The following is a 16,358-nucleotide window of genomic DNA, read 5'->3' on the forward strand; positions in this document are numbered from 1 at the left end:
ACTGAAACTGGAAAGATGGGCTATTAATTGTTTTATGCCATTTGTTCAGCATGTTATATGAATTTTTAAATGATAGCATCCTTTAAATTACATAACCAAAGCATCAAATATAGAGTATAATTTTGCACACCAAAAAAGGAATAGAAGTGAATAGAAGTTAATCAAGCCTCAGGCAACATAAGATTTTTGCATCTCCATCTAAACCAAGTACAATGTAGAGATGCCATTATAACATTAAAAATAAGACAGGGGAGCTTTAAGAGAGAAACAGGAAGTTGTAACTAAAACCCAGCTGAATCCTGAGCTGGGGCAGTTTGCCGAGAGGCTGCAAATAAAGCAGATGTGTTTGTTGTGAACTTCAGTAGTGTCTAGACTTTTTTTTTTACCAAAGTTGATTGAAGAAAGAAAGAAAGAAAGAAATCCCACAAGAGGAATGAAATGGAGAATTTGAAGAAATACGTGTCAGTGAAAAATGAGGATCCGTTTTATCATCAGGGAGCTGTGGAGTTGCTGGTCTTTAACTTTTTGCTCATCCTTACAATATTAACAATTTGGTTATTTAAAAATCATCGATTCCGCTTCTTGCATGAAACAGGAGGAGCCATGGTGTATGGTAAGTATAAATTCAAGTCCTAATTTACTGTTAAACTTGTTGCGTGTGTATAATTAGACACTTGAGCTCACGTGCTGACAAAGCAAAGAAAATATGCTGAATGAAATGTTACCAGCCCCTTGAAGTGTTCAGTAAAGTAATACATGTTACTCATCCTCTCTCATGAAGCAGCTAGAGGCTGACTCATCAAGGGAGTAAATGTCATGAGCAAGTTAACCTCAGGATGTGCAAATAATAATGGACCTCCCAGGCAAACTGAATCTGATGACACTTTGGGAGTATAGGAATATACTTCTTTCATACAAATGAAATGCCAGGTTGAAAGAGATACTTCATATTAACACTCTGTCCAGAGAGGTCACAGCAAGATTCATGTATGACCTTGTAGCATCTTTGTAGATTCAGCTGTGATGTAGTGCACTTTCCACTAGCTGAAGGTTGTTGGGTTGTTTTCCTTCTGTTGTTAAAAAAAACAGATTTTGAAAAACGCCATTCTGGCTCTCCCCAAATGCTTTCATTGTATTGTCACATCAGTTTCCGTGTCTAGTTGTAACCTAGTCTTATGTGGCTTTCCTATATTGTGTATACCATACATAGACACCTCTGTGTAGCCTGCTGCCATGAAGGTCTCTTGTCAGTTTAACAGTGGGTATGATGGTGGGTGTGGGCTTGTAGTTATTTCTTTCTGACATCCCTTTCACTCTTGTTTCACTTTCAGAAAAAAACTGCATGGTTTGCATTTCATTTTCCACAAAATACATCCTCTAATGACATTATGAAAGCTGAGAAAGGGATACAAATCAGCATATTAAACATTCTGCATCTAGGTCCCAAACCATCCATCACTCTGGCTTCCTTAAGTATGTCAGGATGCTGTCACATACATTAGAAATGTGCAGCCCTAATCAGATGGTGCTAAGGTTGCACATTTAAAAAAAGTACTTGATTAACCTGAAAGACAGAGGCAGTTAGCCATCTGTAAGGTGGCACCATGATGCCAGGTGCACTATCCAGTTGCATGCATGGAACCCAGGGGAAAATATGGCCCCTAAATTTTAAGACCATTGAAGCTTCCATTTTAGAAGGCTAGTAGCTAGTTGCATGTCAGAGAGATATTTTAAAGGCAGAGATGGTTACAGGTCATAGGAGGATTAGGGCATTATCCATTTAAAACTATCAGTAAAGCAAATGCTCTCTGAAAAGTCACTGGAACACAGGATTTGTCTTACTGCATCAGATGCTTTTCTAGGGTAATTCATTTCCTGCCTGAAGTGGTGCTTCAGAGGAAAGCAAACAAACAAGAGCCTCCCATATCAGGCCAATCGTGCAATTTTGATCACGTGGGTAAGGAAGATGAGCGATCGCTTCTTTCACGCCTCCTCCTGCTTTCAATTCTAAAAAGATTATGTTTCATAATGTAACATTGTAAAGCTTAATGACAAAGAGAGGGCGGGAAAGGAACTTGTGACAGTATGCCCTATTTGTATCTTTAGTATCTGGAGTCTTTTTTCCCCCATGTCACAAATATACCTCTAAAAAATCTGGAGATTTTGAAGCATTATCTCTGCCTGACTGAAGGTAGTTCTCACTAATATTGTAAGGTCACTGATTCTGCCTCATATACATCGTACTTAACTAGATACTTGTCATACTGTAGAAACCACTTGTAGCTGCTGATCGTTATATGCAAAAAAAAGTTGTTTTTCTTTTAAAGTCTGATGCAAGAATTACTAAATACTTTACAATACTTTCATTTCCAACCTATAAAATATGATATTTTTCATATGACAACAGAAGAGACTCTTCTTCTGGTTTCCTATCCTGCTTTTGTATGGTTTCCTGTAACAGTATAGCTCAGGGATGTCAAACTCATCTGACCCTGTGGGCCAAATGAACAGTGCATAGCTGGTCCATGGGCTGAATCAGGCCCACTGACCAGCCCCACCATGCCAGATCCAGCATGTGGGGCCAGCCTAATGCAGGAACTATGTGCAGTGCACATCCTGTACTACCCAAGCGGGCACTGTATGCAGCATGTACTCTGGACTGGCTCAGTACTTGTGCTGCATGCAGCATATGTCCCAGACTAGTCCTGCATAAGTGCCACATGCAGCAGCATACATGCAATGTGCCCTGGACCAGCCCCGTGTGTATACCATGTACAGCACATCCCAGTCTGGCTCCACGTGGGCACCATATGCAGTACACATTCCAAAGCAGCCCCATACATCATGTGCAGCACATGGAGCCAATCCAGTGCCCATCACATGCAGCATGTGGATCCACTCAAGGCTACCTGATCCAGCTTGCGGCTCTATCTTTGACATCTCTGATATAACAATACAATTTTATAGAACAAGTCAGCCCATTTTAGGATGTTTTCTGTCTTAGGGTTCTATACTGCTTGCTGCCTAGCACTGTAGTTTCTGAGAGGCTACTTTTGATAATATTTTCAGTTCTAATATTGCAAAATACTTGTCTTTTGCTTTGCAATTTGTGTAGCTGTTAATATCTTTTAAAGAATATCCCTTTTTGAGATCATTTGAATGTAATTGCCAGTTTAGGGCCCTGTACTTCTGCCTGGGTAGAGCTCTGTGTTATTAATCAATTCCTGAACAAAAGACACATTCCTTCTGGTTGTAAATAAATTAGTCCATTTAGTCTTGCATTATTTATGACAGATCTAAGATAAGGGGAAATGCCTATTCATATAGGGCGCAGACAGAAGTGACAATTTTTGTCTGATCTGGTCCCTGAAAGTGCTCTATAGCCATGACCAAACACAAATGCACAGCTGCAGAGTGCTTTAAAAGGGTCTAATCTTGTGACCATCTGAACCCTAATGACGCTTCATTAAGGCACTTCATTAAGTTGTGTCTGGACACCAAGCTCTGGTCCCAGCACTGTTTTCAGAATAGGAGGTGGGGAAAGGAGGGGAGGGAACTGGTTCTGGAGGTTGCCCCCCACCTTCAGTGCAGGCTGGGGAAACCCCAGAATGGACTTTCCTCCTCTGCCTTCTCCCGCCCATCCTGAGACAGCACTGGAGGCTGGGAGAGGTGGGGCATGGCTGCACAGATGTGGCCTCTCTCTAGATCAGCTCCAAGTTGGAGCTCTATCTCCACCCCCACAACCCAAAAGATATCACCTGTTGCGTTGGGAGGATCGGTCTGACTCATGGCATTTTCTGTGACTTGCCATGATTTAGATTGTGGAGCTGCACCTATAGTCTTATAAGCTTGAATGCCTTCCTACCCTTAGTAGTGCTGAATACAGCTTTAGGGATGCTTGGCAGTGTAGAATAGGTTTATGTAAAGGAAACTGCCTTTCATAATCAAGACATCATGATAACTGGAATAAATCAATACCAGCTACTTAAAAGTGGCTCAGAGTGTTTTATGCCTACTTTGCCCCCACATAAAGCCCCATTTCTGAAGTTTGCTATATATTGGCACAGGTGTCATTGAATGCATTTCTCTGTTCAATTTGATTAAATAAATGGACTCCAAGTAGAATCATGAATATATCCTCTGGTTTGAGCTAGTGCTTAGTCAGAGTGTTGATTGATAAAATCTGCACTGGAGGATAAGCTTGTTTAACCTGAGAGTTTGGCTTTGCTGACCTTAGAGCTCTCTTTTAATGCTATCATTTGTAAGCAAGGGTTTGATCCTGTTTCCACTGAAGTAATTGGAAAAATTCCTATTGACATCAATGGAAACATGATTGGGCTCTAACTGGGGTGGGATTTTGCCGAGAGACTCACAGTCTCACAACTGGGCTTAGCAGATTTTATTTTTATTGGTAAACATTAATAAACATTGATTTCACCTCACACAGACAGATGAAAAAATGTTTCCATTGTTAATAATCCAAATTTATATAAAAGGGATGTAAGAAAAATGATGGCTGATGGAGTGTGTGATGACAGGGGGAGCAGAACCATGCTGACTAGTTTGGACTGCAACTCCAGGAAACCCAGGGGGCTGGGAACAAAAGAAGAGGAAGTGACAAAGTAGGTGAGGGAGCTACAGGCAAGCAAGAGCCAGGACTGATCACAGCTCTGGTGCTCAGCCGGTGGCAGTCCTTACCCCGGCACACCCCTTATTTCATGCAATCCTAGACATTTAAATGGATAAAAAATTGAAATAAATGCTTAAAAATAAACATTGATATTATCTGTCAAAACTATAAGAAAACTTTGAATTCTCCCAAGCCTACTCATAACATAAGAAAATTATATGAGATTTCTTTGAGTCTGTCACTTTAAATTATGTCCTTTCTGTTTTCTCTCCAGACATACTTCAAAAAGGAATTATGTGTAACTTCAGTGCTAGTCACTGAAGGAAAATGCTGTAGGTAAAAGGAACCTGGCAGACAAATGAGAGATATAATTGGATGCTGAGGCCTAGATTATTGGGGACTGATTTTTACTCCATGCGGAGTACTCTCAAGTTCAGCTTTGCATAATGAAACAACTGCATTAATGACTAACTCTATACTCAACTGATAAGAAGTTACGATTTTAATCTATATTGTTTCAACCCTTGTGTTCAAAGCACAGCAACATGTTATCTCTTTATAAAAATGTGGATGATTTCTTGGTTCTACATATTTTCTGACTTCTCCTTATAAAATTATTTATTTTGAACAGCTTCACTGCTGAAATCAATGGAAGGTTAAGAGTTCTAATGACTGTATCAGGTAGCTGAGATGTGTTTTTGCCTGGGGATCCAAGCATATTAAGCACATAGAACTGTTAAATAATATTTCTAGGTTTAAATGTAGCATCATGGAATAGTAGCTTCAAGGGAAATGGAAAAATTTACACTAGTTTGTCTATGTTAGATGTATTCTGAATGCCCCTTTAGAACCTATTTCAAACCCCTTTATGCAATAGATAAGAATAGCATAAGTGGAAAGTTAACGGAAGTCATACAGAATGTTTTCTAAGTTATTTTATCTTATTTTTGGCCTGTATTTTAAAAAAATGGGTGATTTCAATTAGAAACTGAATAGACCTGTAAGTTCTATGATAAAAGAAATATTAAACAATAATCTCTATAAAGTGGAAAGTTCACAGATAGTGTAATGATACATAAATATATTAAATATTATTTTCTTCAGTTATAGTCCCTATATTTTTAAATCAGGTGGCGGGTATTATTTATTAAAGAACAATATGATTCCGACTTTTACACTGACTCAGAAGCAAGTTGTAGTAATATAGCAATAGTCTTTGATAGATCCTTTTATGGAGCACTCATTAGTTTTCTGAATCAAGGGACTTGAATCCATCCATACTTTGTTCAAATTTAAGACATCATAATGTCCCTTTGAGAGCTGTACAGAGCATAGGAACTCCATTAATGCTATGAGAATATTGATTGTCAGCATCTGCTGCACTTAATGCCATTCATCTGCTGCATGTGTGCTGCTGAATACTCACAGAAATGGCTACATTTTCTGCCCTAATGCTATTAAGTATCTGCATTATCCTATTCTATATTGCTTTTGGGACTAGCATCCCAAGTAAGGGAAGTAAGCAGCAGAAGCCAGCCTTGATCCAGTTGTGTCTCCCTTGATTTTTATATTTGTACAGCAACATTAATCATTAATTTAAGACCTTTAAAAACTTTGTTTAAAACACATAGGCATCTGGGTTACTTTACATATTGGAATACATTTTTGTCCTTAGTTGGCTGTGTCTACATATGTGCTTTAATGTACATTAGCCCATTTTTATGCACATTAAAGTGTCACAAAAACATGGTCTTTAACTAATGCACATTAAAATAGGCTAATGTGCCTTTTTCTAGTACCTCACAGCAGAGGTACTAAATTTAATGCACATTACCTAAAGTGCATTAATGAATGTGTAGACGTGCCCAGTATCTACAAAACTGAAAGAACAAACTTTTGTCTCTACTCATAAATCCATTTTAAAAGGTTAGTTGTGCCTGTTGTTGAAGATACCATGCCCTTCCAGGACACCAAGTAATAGCTGCCCCCGTGGCTTAAGCTTGGCACTGCTGTTTGAAAGCATATTTCAACAATAACATAAATTGTACTAGTATTACTAGGAATAAAGTCGTTTCCATACATTTAAATATCACACAATTCAGAGTTTTTTAGGCAGCATATATTCTAAGAATCTCAAAATCTTTCAGCAGTCTGTCTAATTACAGCATAGAGACTATGAAAGCAAAATATAGAAACTACAGACTGAAAATAAAGTCTTCCGGTGCTGTCAAATCTTGTAATTTTTTGCAATTCTCAAAATATGTAATTTTTTTATATGAAATCCTGGTTTCTGGAAACAAAGTTAGAATTTTAGCTTTTTTTAAGTACCTAGGAAGAAAATTTGAAAATATGACCCAGCCCCAGAAATTAGAGGGGGAAAAAACCCCCAAATTTATTAATTTTAAAAATCTAATGATTTCGGGAGGCCTAACTGATTTTTTAGTATATAAAATTGACAACACTGATCTCGCTCAGCTAAAATGGCTGCCATTTCCCTTTAGCCTTTGTATATGGAAGTGAGGCTATCTCTAGTAAAGATGGCAACAGTTTCTCATTTTTTTCTACAGGAAAAGAGGGCTACCTTATGTACTAAAACAAAGCAGGGAGATATGTGGAGGTGTCTCAGATACTGGGCAGGTACCTAAGTATGGAAAGCAGGGCAAGATTGTGTAGGTATTAAGTTAATATAAGGGATAAGGAAATTGTGGAGGTATGCAGCAGTACAGGGGTACAAATGGAGTAAATTATGAGAGGGCAAGGAAGAAGAAGATGAAGATGGGACCAGGAGAATCAAGAGGGGTAAGAAAGCAGACAGTGGGAAGATCCACATTTCTGCATTTATATTTCAAAGTGAATGTTCAACCTGTAATGATACTTTGTGAGACTGATGGTTCTTCCTAGAGGTTAAATCACCTGAAGTCAGAACCAACTATCTAAAACTGTTTCCAACCTTCATAGTTTCCTGCAGTTTTACTTCTAATTTTTGTTGAACTCTTGAGGTGGCTACTGTTCTATGTATATTTATATTGGGATTTCAAATGCCTACTTCGTTTCTCCCATTCCCTTCACCCCACAAGACTTAGACTCATACGCTAGGGACAGAAATTACACATAAAGTAGCAGGTGCTCCTTGGACCCTGGGCACTGTGCCTACTCCAGTAGTCCCTCAGGACACTGGCCTAACCCTCTGGGCATCATGCCTCTTTGCTGTGGGTACATGGATGGACTTGACAGCACCTGAAGTCACTACTAGAGGCAGCACCAGCAATGGAAGCATTCCTAACCTCAGGGAAGAGAAGCTCAAGCCCCAAACTGGGCAGCAGAGGAGACTGCCAACCTCCTTGCAGTCTGGGGTCAGACTGAGGTCCACAGACAGCCTGCAGACCCCTGCCATCCTAAGCCTGCCCCCTCCCCAGTGACCCCTGCCAGCCTAAGCCTGCCCCCCCTCTCCCACACCCTAGAGAGGCCTGGCAACCAGGCAGCTGCATCCAGAGCCTGTAGCTCCCCCTGCACATGTAGGTACCTTCCCAGGGCTGGCTTACTGCACAGTAAATTACTGCCCAATAAGTCTAAATAGCATTAATTGCATGTGTAGATGAACCGATGCTTCACCAGATTCTAATAAAGCTATATTAATAAGTTCCTAAATTACATGTATTAATATTATACCGGAGCATTCCCCTAGTATTTATAAATTTGTTCTCAAAGCACCTTCAGATGCTTCAGAGAGATTCTTACAATTGAGTCATAGGGTTTGTGACCAGACAAGCATCAAACAGGAACTCAGTGACAAGAACTAAACCAAGTCTTTGGGGACCTTAATAACAACAGCATCCTTCTTTTCTTTCTTACATTTTTTTGTTGTTGTTTTATTTAGCATCATACATGAATACATCTCCTTACAGAAGGCAGAATATACTTGGAGGCCTCAAGAAGTCTGTAAATGATTTCTTCAGAAAATAAAAAATAAAAATATTAGTTACACAAACACACATGCCCTGTTGGCCATATAGTACTTGAGCAACTAGGTTATCAACAATATTAAATTGACCTTGGTACCAAGATCACAGACATGGGGACAGTCCTGAGTGCCTGTAAAAACCAGATGGCCACTTCTGTGTTCTTCCAAATGTGTCCATTTTCATCTGAATACTTCATATACATCCATATAATACTGCACACAACATAGCCCAGTGTTAATGCTACTGATAAAGGAAACCCTCTATAGTAGGGGGTGGCTACATTAAGAAACAGGTGCTCATTGCCTCTCTGTGACAACAAACAGTTTTGAATCAAGAACCTGCAATATATTAGCACTTTGTCTTGTTTTTGTTTTTTAGGTCTCATAATGGGATTGATATTACGATATGCAACAAAACCATCAACATCTGAAAGTGGAACTGTCTATGAATGCGACAACCTGAAATTTGGCCCACCAACACTATTTGTTAATGTAACAAACCAAGTATATGAATATCAGTACAAAAGAGAAGTCAGCAAATACAACATCAATGCTCACCAAGGCAATGCAATACTTCAAAAGGTAAGAGGACTTTGTATGCTTTAGAAAATCTGTGAGTTCCTGCTCCCCTGTTTTACACCAGTGTGAAAAGAGAATATGCCCTATATTTGATGTAAAACAGACATGTTAGTCCAACTTTAAAGTGATAAAGAAGGTAGATAAAGGCAAATGGATAATAAAAAGCAATAAAATATAGTAGAAGCTTAACCATTACCTAGCAGAAAAATAATTATTTATGTCAACTGTGCTGCTTTCCAAATAACTGTCTGAGCCATCTCCAATACATGACAATGCCATCACCCACAAATTTATGGACTCCATTTTGAGACGATCTGGTTAAATCATTAGTAAGTAATGCATTCAATACATTTCCCCATATTAGTCATTAAATAAGCTATTTGCAAAGGCATATTTCCATAGTTTAAGCAGCATCCTTTGAAAAATTAAAATATAATTCTCCATTTGAAAGTCTAAATTTCTCCTCCCTTGCAACCCCCAACAAACTGGTGGGACTCCTTGCATGATTTGAGGGTAGCCACAGAGGGCTACACCATGCACAGAAGGGACAGAGTAGGGAAAAAAGGCAGAGGGGTAGCTCTCTACCTGAGAGAGCAGTACGCCTCTCTGGAGGCTGGCATTGGCTCCAAAGATAAGCAGCTTGAAACCCTCTGGGTCAAGCTATTGGGGGCAAGGTAAGAGAAACCTAACTGTAGGCATTTACTACAGGCCACCAAACCAAGGGGAGGAGCTGGATCTGGAGTCCTCTCGAGAACTGACAGAGGCCGCACATGCAAGGGACTTGGTTGTCATAGGTGACTTCAATTATCCAGACATAAATTGGGAGGAACACTTGGCTAGGTCCGATCATTCACGCAGTTCCTTGACTGTGATCAAGGACTTCTTCCTGACCCTGAAGTGCAAGGGCCAACCAGAGGTAACGCTCTCCTAGACTTGGTCTTGGCCAAAGGAGATGATCTTCTGTGTGGCTTGAACACTGAGGGTAACCTGGGCAACAACAACCATGAAATTATCAGGTTCACCATCCACCACAGGGTCACTAAATCAACCAGCAGGATTGAAGTCCTGGACTTCAAAAATGCTGACTTTGGCAGGCTCAGACCATTAGTAGGGGAGGCATTGCAGGACCAGGAAGGGAAGGCGAATGGGGTGCACAAAGAGTGGTCATTGCTCAAGGATATGATCCTCAAAGCACAAAAGAAAATCATTCCTGCAAGACAGGAAAGGCAGCAGAAGGGCTTAATTGTGGTCCTCTTAAAAAAGAAAAAACAGGTGTACACACAGTGGAAGCTAGGAATGGTCCTCAAGGAGGACTATACAACAGTGGCCAGCACTTGTAGGGAAATGATCAGGAAAGCAAAGGCAGAGATGGAATTTAGATTAGCTACAGGCATCAAGAATAATAATAGGTCAATTAGGTCTTGCACAAATGGAAGTATGGGACCCCTGCTTAACATCTCGGGACAGCTGGTAACTGACACTCAGGAAAAAAAACTGAACTCCTGAATGCCCACTTTGCTTTGGTATTTCACCAGACCATAGGGAAGGTCAAGCAATATTGGGAGGCTGTCAGTCCCGGCATGTCCCCTATTAGCCTTAGGGGACATACCGGGACTGACAGCCTCCCCATTGTGGATGCTGAGTGGTTGTAATAACAATTAGAAAAGCTAGACATTTATAAGTCAGGACTAGATGGACTCCATCCGAGAGTGCTGAAGGAGCTGACTGAGTCATCACAGAACCCCTGACAAAGCTCTTTCAGAATTTGTGGTGCACCGGGGAAATCCCTGATGAGTGGAAGAGGGCCAACCTTGTGCCCATCTTCAGGAAGGGGAAGAGGGAGGACCTGGGCAACTATAGGCCAATCAGTCTCACCTCCATCCCAGGGAAAATCCTAGAAAAGCTCATTACAGATTCTGTGTGCGATATGCTCGCAGAAGGTAAGTTTCTGAATGACAGCCAGCATGGCTTTGTTGTGGGTAGGTCTTGTCCTACCAATCTCATCTTCTAGGATCAGGTCTCTTGCCACCTGGACACCGGAGACATGGAATACACTATATACCTACACTTCGGAAAGGCTTTTGATCTAGTATCCCATATAGATATCCTTGTGGGAAAACTGGAAGATTGCAGGCTCAACTGCTCGACAGTTCAGCGGGTGGAAAACTGGCTACAGGGTAGGACCCAGAGAGTTCTCATGAATGGATCTGTGTTGTCCTGGCATGAAGCAGCTAGTGGTGTCCCTCAGGGGTCTGTGCTTGAACGGTGCTTTTCAACATCTTTATCAATGACTTGGATGGGGGAGTGAAAAGCTCACTGGCCAAGTTTGCAGACAACCAGGTTATTATGGGGCAGTGCAGTCACGTCAGAAGATAGGTTGCAGATACAGGCAAACCTGGACAGGCTCAAGAGTTGCACAGACCAGAACCAGATGAAGTTTAACACTTCCAAGTGTAAGGTGCTCCATCTGAGGGCAAACAACCCTCAACATACATAGTGGCTCGGCTGTGACAACTTGACTTGCACCACGGCCCAGAAGGACCTAGTGGTAATGATTGGCCATAGTATGAATATGAGCCATCAGTGCAAGGCAGTGGTCAGCAGGGCAAACAACACACTGGCATGCATCAACCGATGCTTCTCATGGAAAACTAAGGAAGTGATACTCCTGCTGTACTTGGCACTGATGAGACAGCAGTTGGAGTACTGTGTCCAGTTCTGGGCGCCGCACTTCAATAAGAACATGGAAAAACTTGAGAGGGTCCAGAAAAGAGCTGCCCATATGATCAGGGACTTTCAAGACAAGCCATACGAAGATAGGCTGAGGGACCTGGGCATCTTTAGCCTAAAGAAGAGAAGGTTGAGGGGACTTGATAGCAGCTTATCTTGATATCAGAGGACTGCATTAGGAGCTTGGTGAACAACTGTTCACTAGGGCACTCCTGGGGAAGACCAGGATCACTGGATACAAACTCCTGGAAGGCCACTTCAGGCTTAATACCAGGAAAAACTCCTTCACACTCATGGTGTCCAGACTGTGGAATAAACTCCCTCCAGAGGTGATTCAGTCACCTATCCTGGAGGTTTCAAGAGCAGACTGGACAGTCACCTTGCTGAGGTCACCTAACCCCAGTTGTCTTCCTACCTGGAGCAGGGGGGCTGGACCCGATGATCTACAAGTTCCCTTCCAGCCCCTAACAGTCTATTAATCTATGAACCTCTGTTTTCTGTGCCTCTTTAAGTGAGTGAAAATGGCAAAATGGAACAAATGTGAGGACAAAGAAAATTAAAATTAACATTTTAGTATTCTGTTTCTCATGTTAAAACAAGATATAAAACACACATGCACATGAAGACCCCAACCAGAACAGTACTTTATTATTATACATTACGGCTATATGACTTCAAAACTCCTTGATGTGATTCAGCCTGAAAATTCACTTACCTGTATGTTATTATGGCAAACATTTTTTAAAAGATGCAAGAGGCAAGGATACCTTAGGGTGATTTCTTTTACTGCACTAACTGTATAGCTGGGATAGAGTTAGACAAGCTGTTGAATGTAAAGCATTCATTTGAAAGCCTGTCTGACTCTATCTCAACTATCAGCTGGTCCAATAAAACATCACCCTAAGAAATCCTTGTCACTTGTAATTTCTGGACCATCATGGCTACATTACTTTTACACTGCCAATCATTTAAAACACATACATATTGGCTACATGTACATGAGACACTGACTGCATAGTTGTTTCTGCAAAGTCATTTAGCAAAGGCATTGCTTTGTGCTATGCAATGCTACTGCGCAGTAGTAACGAGCTACTGCATAGGCAGAGTTTCGTGTAGATGCAGCCATTATGATAAAAGGCCAGTTCATAGAAATCAATAAGATTAAAACTTTAATTTGAATTTCTTGCCTATATGTATTTTCATTTAGTTATTACAAAAATGTTGGCTCTCTTAGGAAGAATTAAATCAACTGTGTGTTCTCAGAGCCAGCTCATGGAGACAGGGAAATACTGTGATACTCAGACTTATTCAGATTTTGCTGAGTCTTTAGGCTTTTCCTGCAAGAGGATTGCCTCTATGCTGCCAGAAAACACATCAGAGAAGGCTAGAAAATCAAGGGGAGCTACATGGAGAGCTTTATAAAAAATGCTTGCACTGATCTGAGTTTTGATTGTTTTGTGTAGAATCAAAATTCAGCATAAAAGTTTCTTAAATCTTTACAGCAGTTGAATTAGTCTGTACCTTGATTTATAAATACGTATTTGTTATGTCATAGAATTGTTTTGAATAATGAAATATACAATTAGGATTTCTGAAGCCTATGAAAAAAAGCTTTCATTTAATTTATTTACTGATTTAATTCCCAAATTAATGTGACATTTGAGACAGCCAGTTCATAGGAGTAAGTGATAAAAAGTTCTTTCTCCATTTTATTTTCCATAAAGTTGTCAGGATGGCTAAATTTACTACATCCCATTGTTTGCCAGCCAGTTCACATCAGTTTAATAATTCAAAGCAAGCAGAACAGTCAAAAATTTTGCTGAGTTCCCACTTCCTGTTTATCGAAGCAAGCTATCTGTTGGTAAGAAGACGGAAGTAATTTTGCAGTCAGGTCTTAATGCTATGAAGCTAAATAATTCATTGAGTACATCCTAGCCATAAAGAAAATGCACTTTATTTGAACAAAGGAGCTGGAAGCCATTGTGCTAATGACGTGCTTTCTCTTTTAAAGATTTTAATATAATAGGACCCTCAGACAGAACAGTGACTTACACAGGCTTATTAAAATAATGCTTTTTGTCCAGCAGTGCTATGTATTATGCAGAATTTTATTACCTGAGAGTTGTCTGAAACAAAGTTAAGGATGCAAAATACTTCTGTGCTATCTCTGTGTGCCTGAACCTGATGGAGAATGTAGGTAGTCTACTCAGAATAAGAGATGAAAACTTTTGCTTTGTTTTTTTAAAACTTGTCTTCATTCTAACATCACTTTGAAAAATTATATTAATGGATGGCTTATTTCATACCCAACATATATATTGTTTTTGTCCCACATTTTGTTAGAGAATGAATAAAGAACATGCTGTGAACTGAAGAAAGCACTTTGAGCTCATGACACTTTTCCATTCTTATTAAATATCTTTGTTCTTTACAATGGCAGTCAGAGAACAGAAGTGTTCCATATGGTGGCCAAAACTGTGGTTAAAATCCCTATTGTGTTCTGGCCTCTTTCCACTATACTCCAACCTTGCCACATATCAGAGGGAGAATTCTGTTGGTGTAAAGCTGGTTTCCCAAGTTTTGTACCAACTATTCAGCCCACCTTTGTGTAGGGAACCCAATGAGAAGAAAGAGAAGGAGCATGAGGGGCTTCTTGAGGACAGGGCAACCGAGAGAACAGTTATGCTCTGTCAATTCTTAGCTAATGTACATTCCTGTGGAGACTGCTACTGAGAGCTGGATGGCATAATATACAGCAGCCTGTAATACAGGCAAAAAACACCTGGAGAATCAGGAAAAAACTCTCTATTCTGTGCCACGCAGATTGCTGTACAGGAAGTAATCTGGCTCCATATCATTCAAGTCATGTGGTGGTAACCTGAAATCTGTTAAACCCGTTGGATATTCTGTCATACTGGATGCATCTACTCGAAACAGTAAGGGAATTTTGCAGTTGTATAAGTGCCTAAATGTGCGTCAGCACTGAGAAAATGGTGGTGGCATGCTTTTGAACTAAAACACGTAAGAGGTGCTTTAGTTCAAAAGCATACCACCTCCATTTTCTGTGCACTGCCATGCATTTTGCCACTTATACAACTGCACATGGCACAGTGCAGTTCACATCAGCTTGCATGTGGAGCAAACTCAAATTGAGTCTGCTCAGAAGCAGTGGACTTCTGGACAAAATGGTCTGGTTATAAATACCCTAAAAGCACAGTAGACCAGCTTCATTACGCATTAGCACATCATGGCAAAAGTATACTGCACATTAACAGCACATAAAAAACATGTTCTGGTGCTACTGTGCAGTAGCACTGATTACAGCACATTAAGTTTAGTTCCTGGTATTACAGGTAGCACTGATTGCAGTACATTAAGTGTAGTACCTGTAATAACAGGTACTAAACTTAATGTGCCGCAATTGCAGCGCATTAATACATGTGTAGATGTGCCCACTGAGTTTAAATGCTTTGTTTCTGTTGAACTCCTCTGCAAAAAAAAAAAGAACAAATCTTCCAGTAGTCTAATCGTAGATATGTTACTGTCAAGCACTGCATTAATTTGTACACAAATGCAGTGAAGGATTTTCCTAGCTATGCAGTAAGCCTGCATCTCTGAGTTCAAATCACTCCTGGGCTAGGGAAACAACTTACACATAAAACAGTTTAAGTGATCAGAAACCAGTTTAAACCTGTAACAGAGTAGAAATTCGGTGCACATAAACTGCTTTCAAAATGGCTGAAACTGATTTGAGATAAAGCTGGTTAGAGGTAGTATCAAACTTAACTGATGTAGGTCAAACTGGTTGATAGAACTTCTGTCCCAGATCCCCTCCTGGGTCAAGTTAACATACAGTCCCCCCAGCATCCCATAATGCTTTGCAGCCCTGGGCTATGATATCTGCTCCAATGAGCAGGGTCTGCCCTGCCCCTCTGCTCCCTAGCTGGAGCACTATCAGTCTGGGTGGCTGAGGAGGGATGGGGGTGGGGGTTCCCTTCTGGCCCAGCACCAGACCACCAGCTGGGTGCTGCCAGCTTGGGGAAGGGAAGGGGAGTCTGCAGCAGGGGTCTGACTCTGCCCCCAACAGCCATGCCCCCTTCTCAGCCTCTGGGTTGGCTGGGAGGTGGGGAGAACCCTGCACCAGGGCTTGGATCTGCCCCCAGAGCTTGGCGCCAGGAGCCATGCTCCCTTCTCAGCCTCCAGGCTGGCTGAGGGCAGGTGATGGGAAAAAGTCTGCACCAGGGCTTGGCTCTGCACAGGGCTAGCCCACAATTTTTGGAACCCCCTGCAAGATATAATTTTGGGGGCCCCTGATGTGAAGAAGGCGGGGGGGGCAGGGGGTGGGGTGGCAAGCAGCCAAACACCAAGCAGGGTCGGGGGGGACGAACGCAGAGCCAACTGGGGCATGGTGGTGACGCAGGGCGTGACAGCAGAGGTGGCAGGGAAGTGGGGGTAGCA

At 41.1% G+C, this 16,358-nt stretch overlaps 1 protein-coding gene across 1 annotated transcript in view; it reads left to right on the top strand.

Moving 5' to 3' along the window:
* Window positions 1–298: 298 nt before the first annotated feature.
* SLC9A9 (solute carrier family 9 member A9) overlaps window positions 299–16,358 on the top strand; it is a 416,256-nt gene continuing 400,196 nt past the window's right edge. Inside the window, exons 1-2 of the mRNA XM_019532963.1 lie at window positions 299–613; window positions 8,971–9,173. Coding sequence (XP_019388508.1) covers window positions 439–613; window positions 8,971–9,173 — 378 coding nt within the window. The 5' untranslated portion in view covers window positions 299–438. The remainder of the gene's footprint in view (window positions 614–8,970; window positions 9,174–16,358) is intronic.

The sequence above is a fragment of the Crocodylus porosus genome, unplaced genomic scaffold, assembly GCF_001723895.1.
Source record: "Crocodylus porosus isolate Cpor-Errol unplaced genomic scaffold, CroPor_comp1, whole genome shotgun sequence".
Classification (NCBI taxonomy): Eukaryota; Metazoa; Chordata; order Crocodylia; family Crocodylidae; genus Crocodylus; species Crocodylus porosus.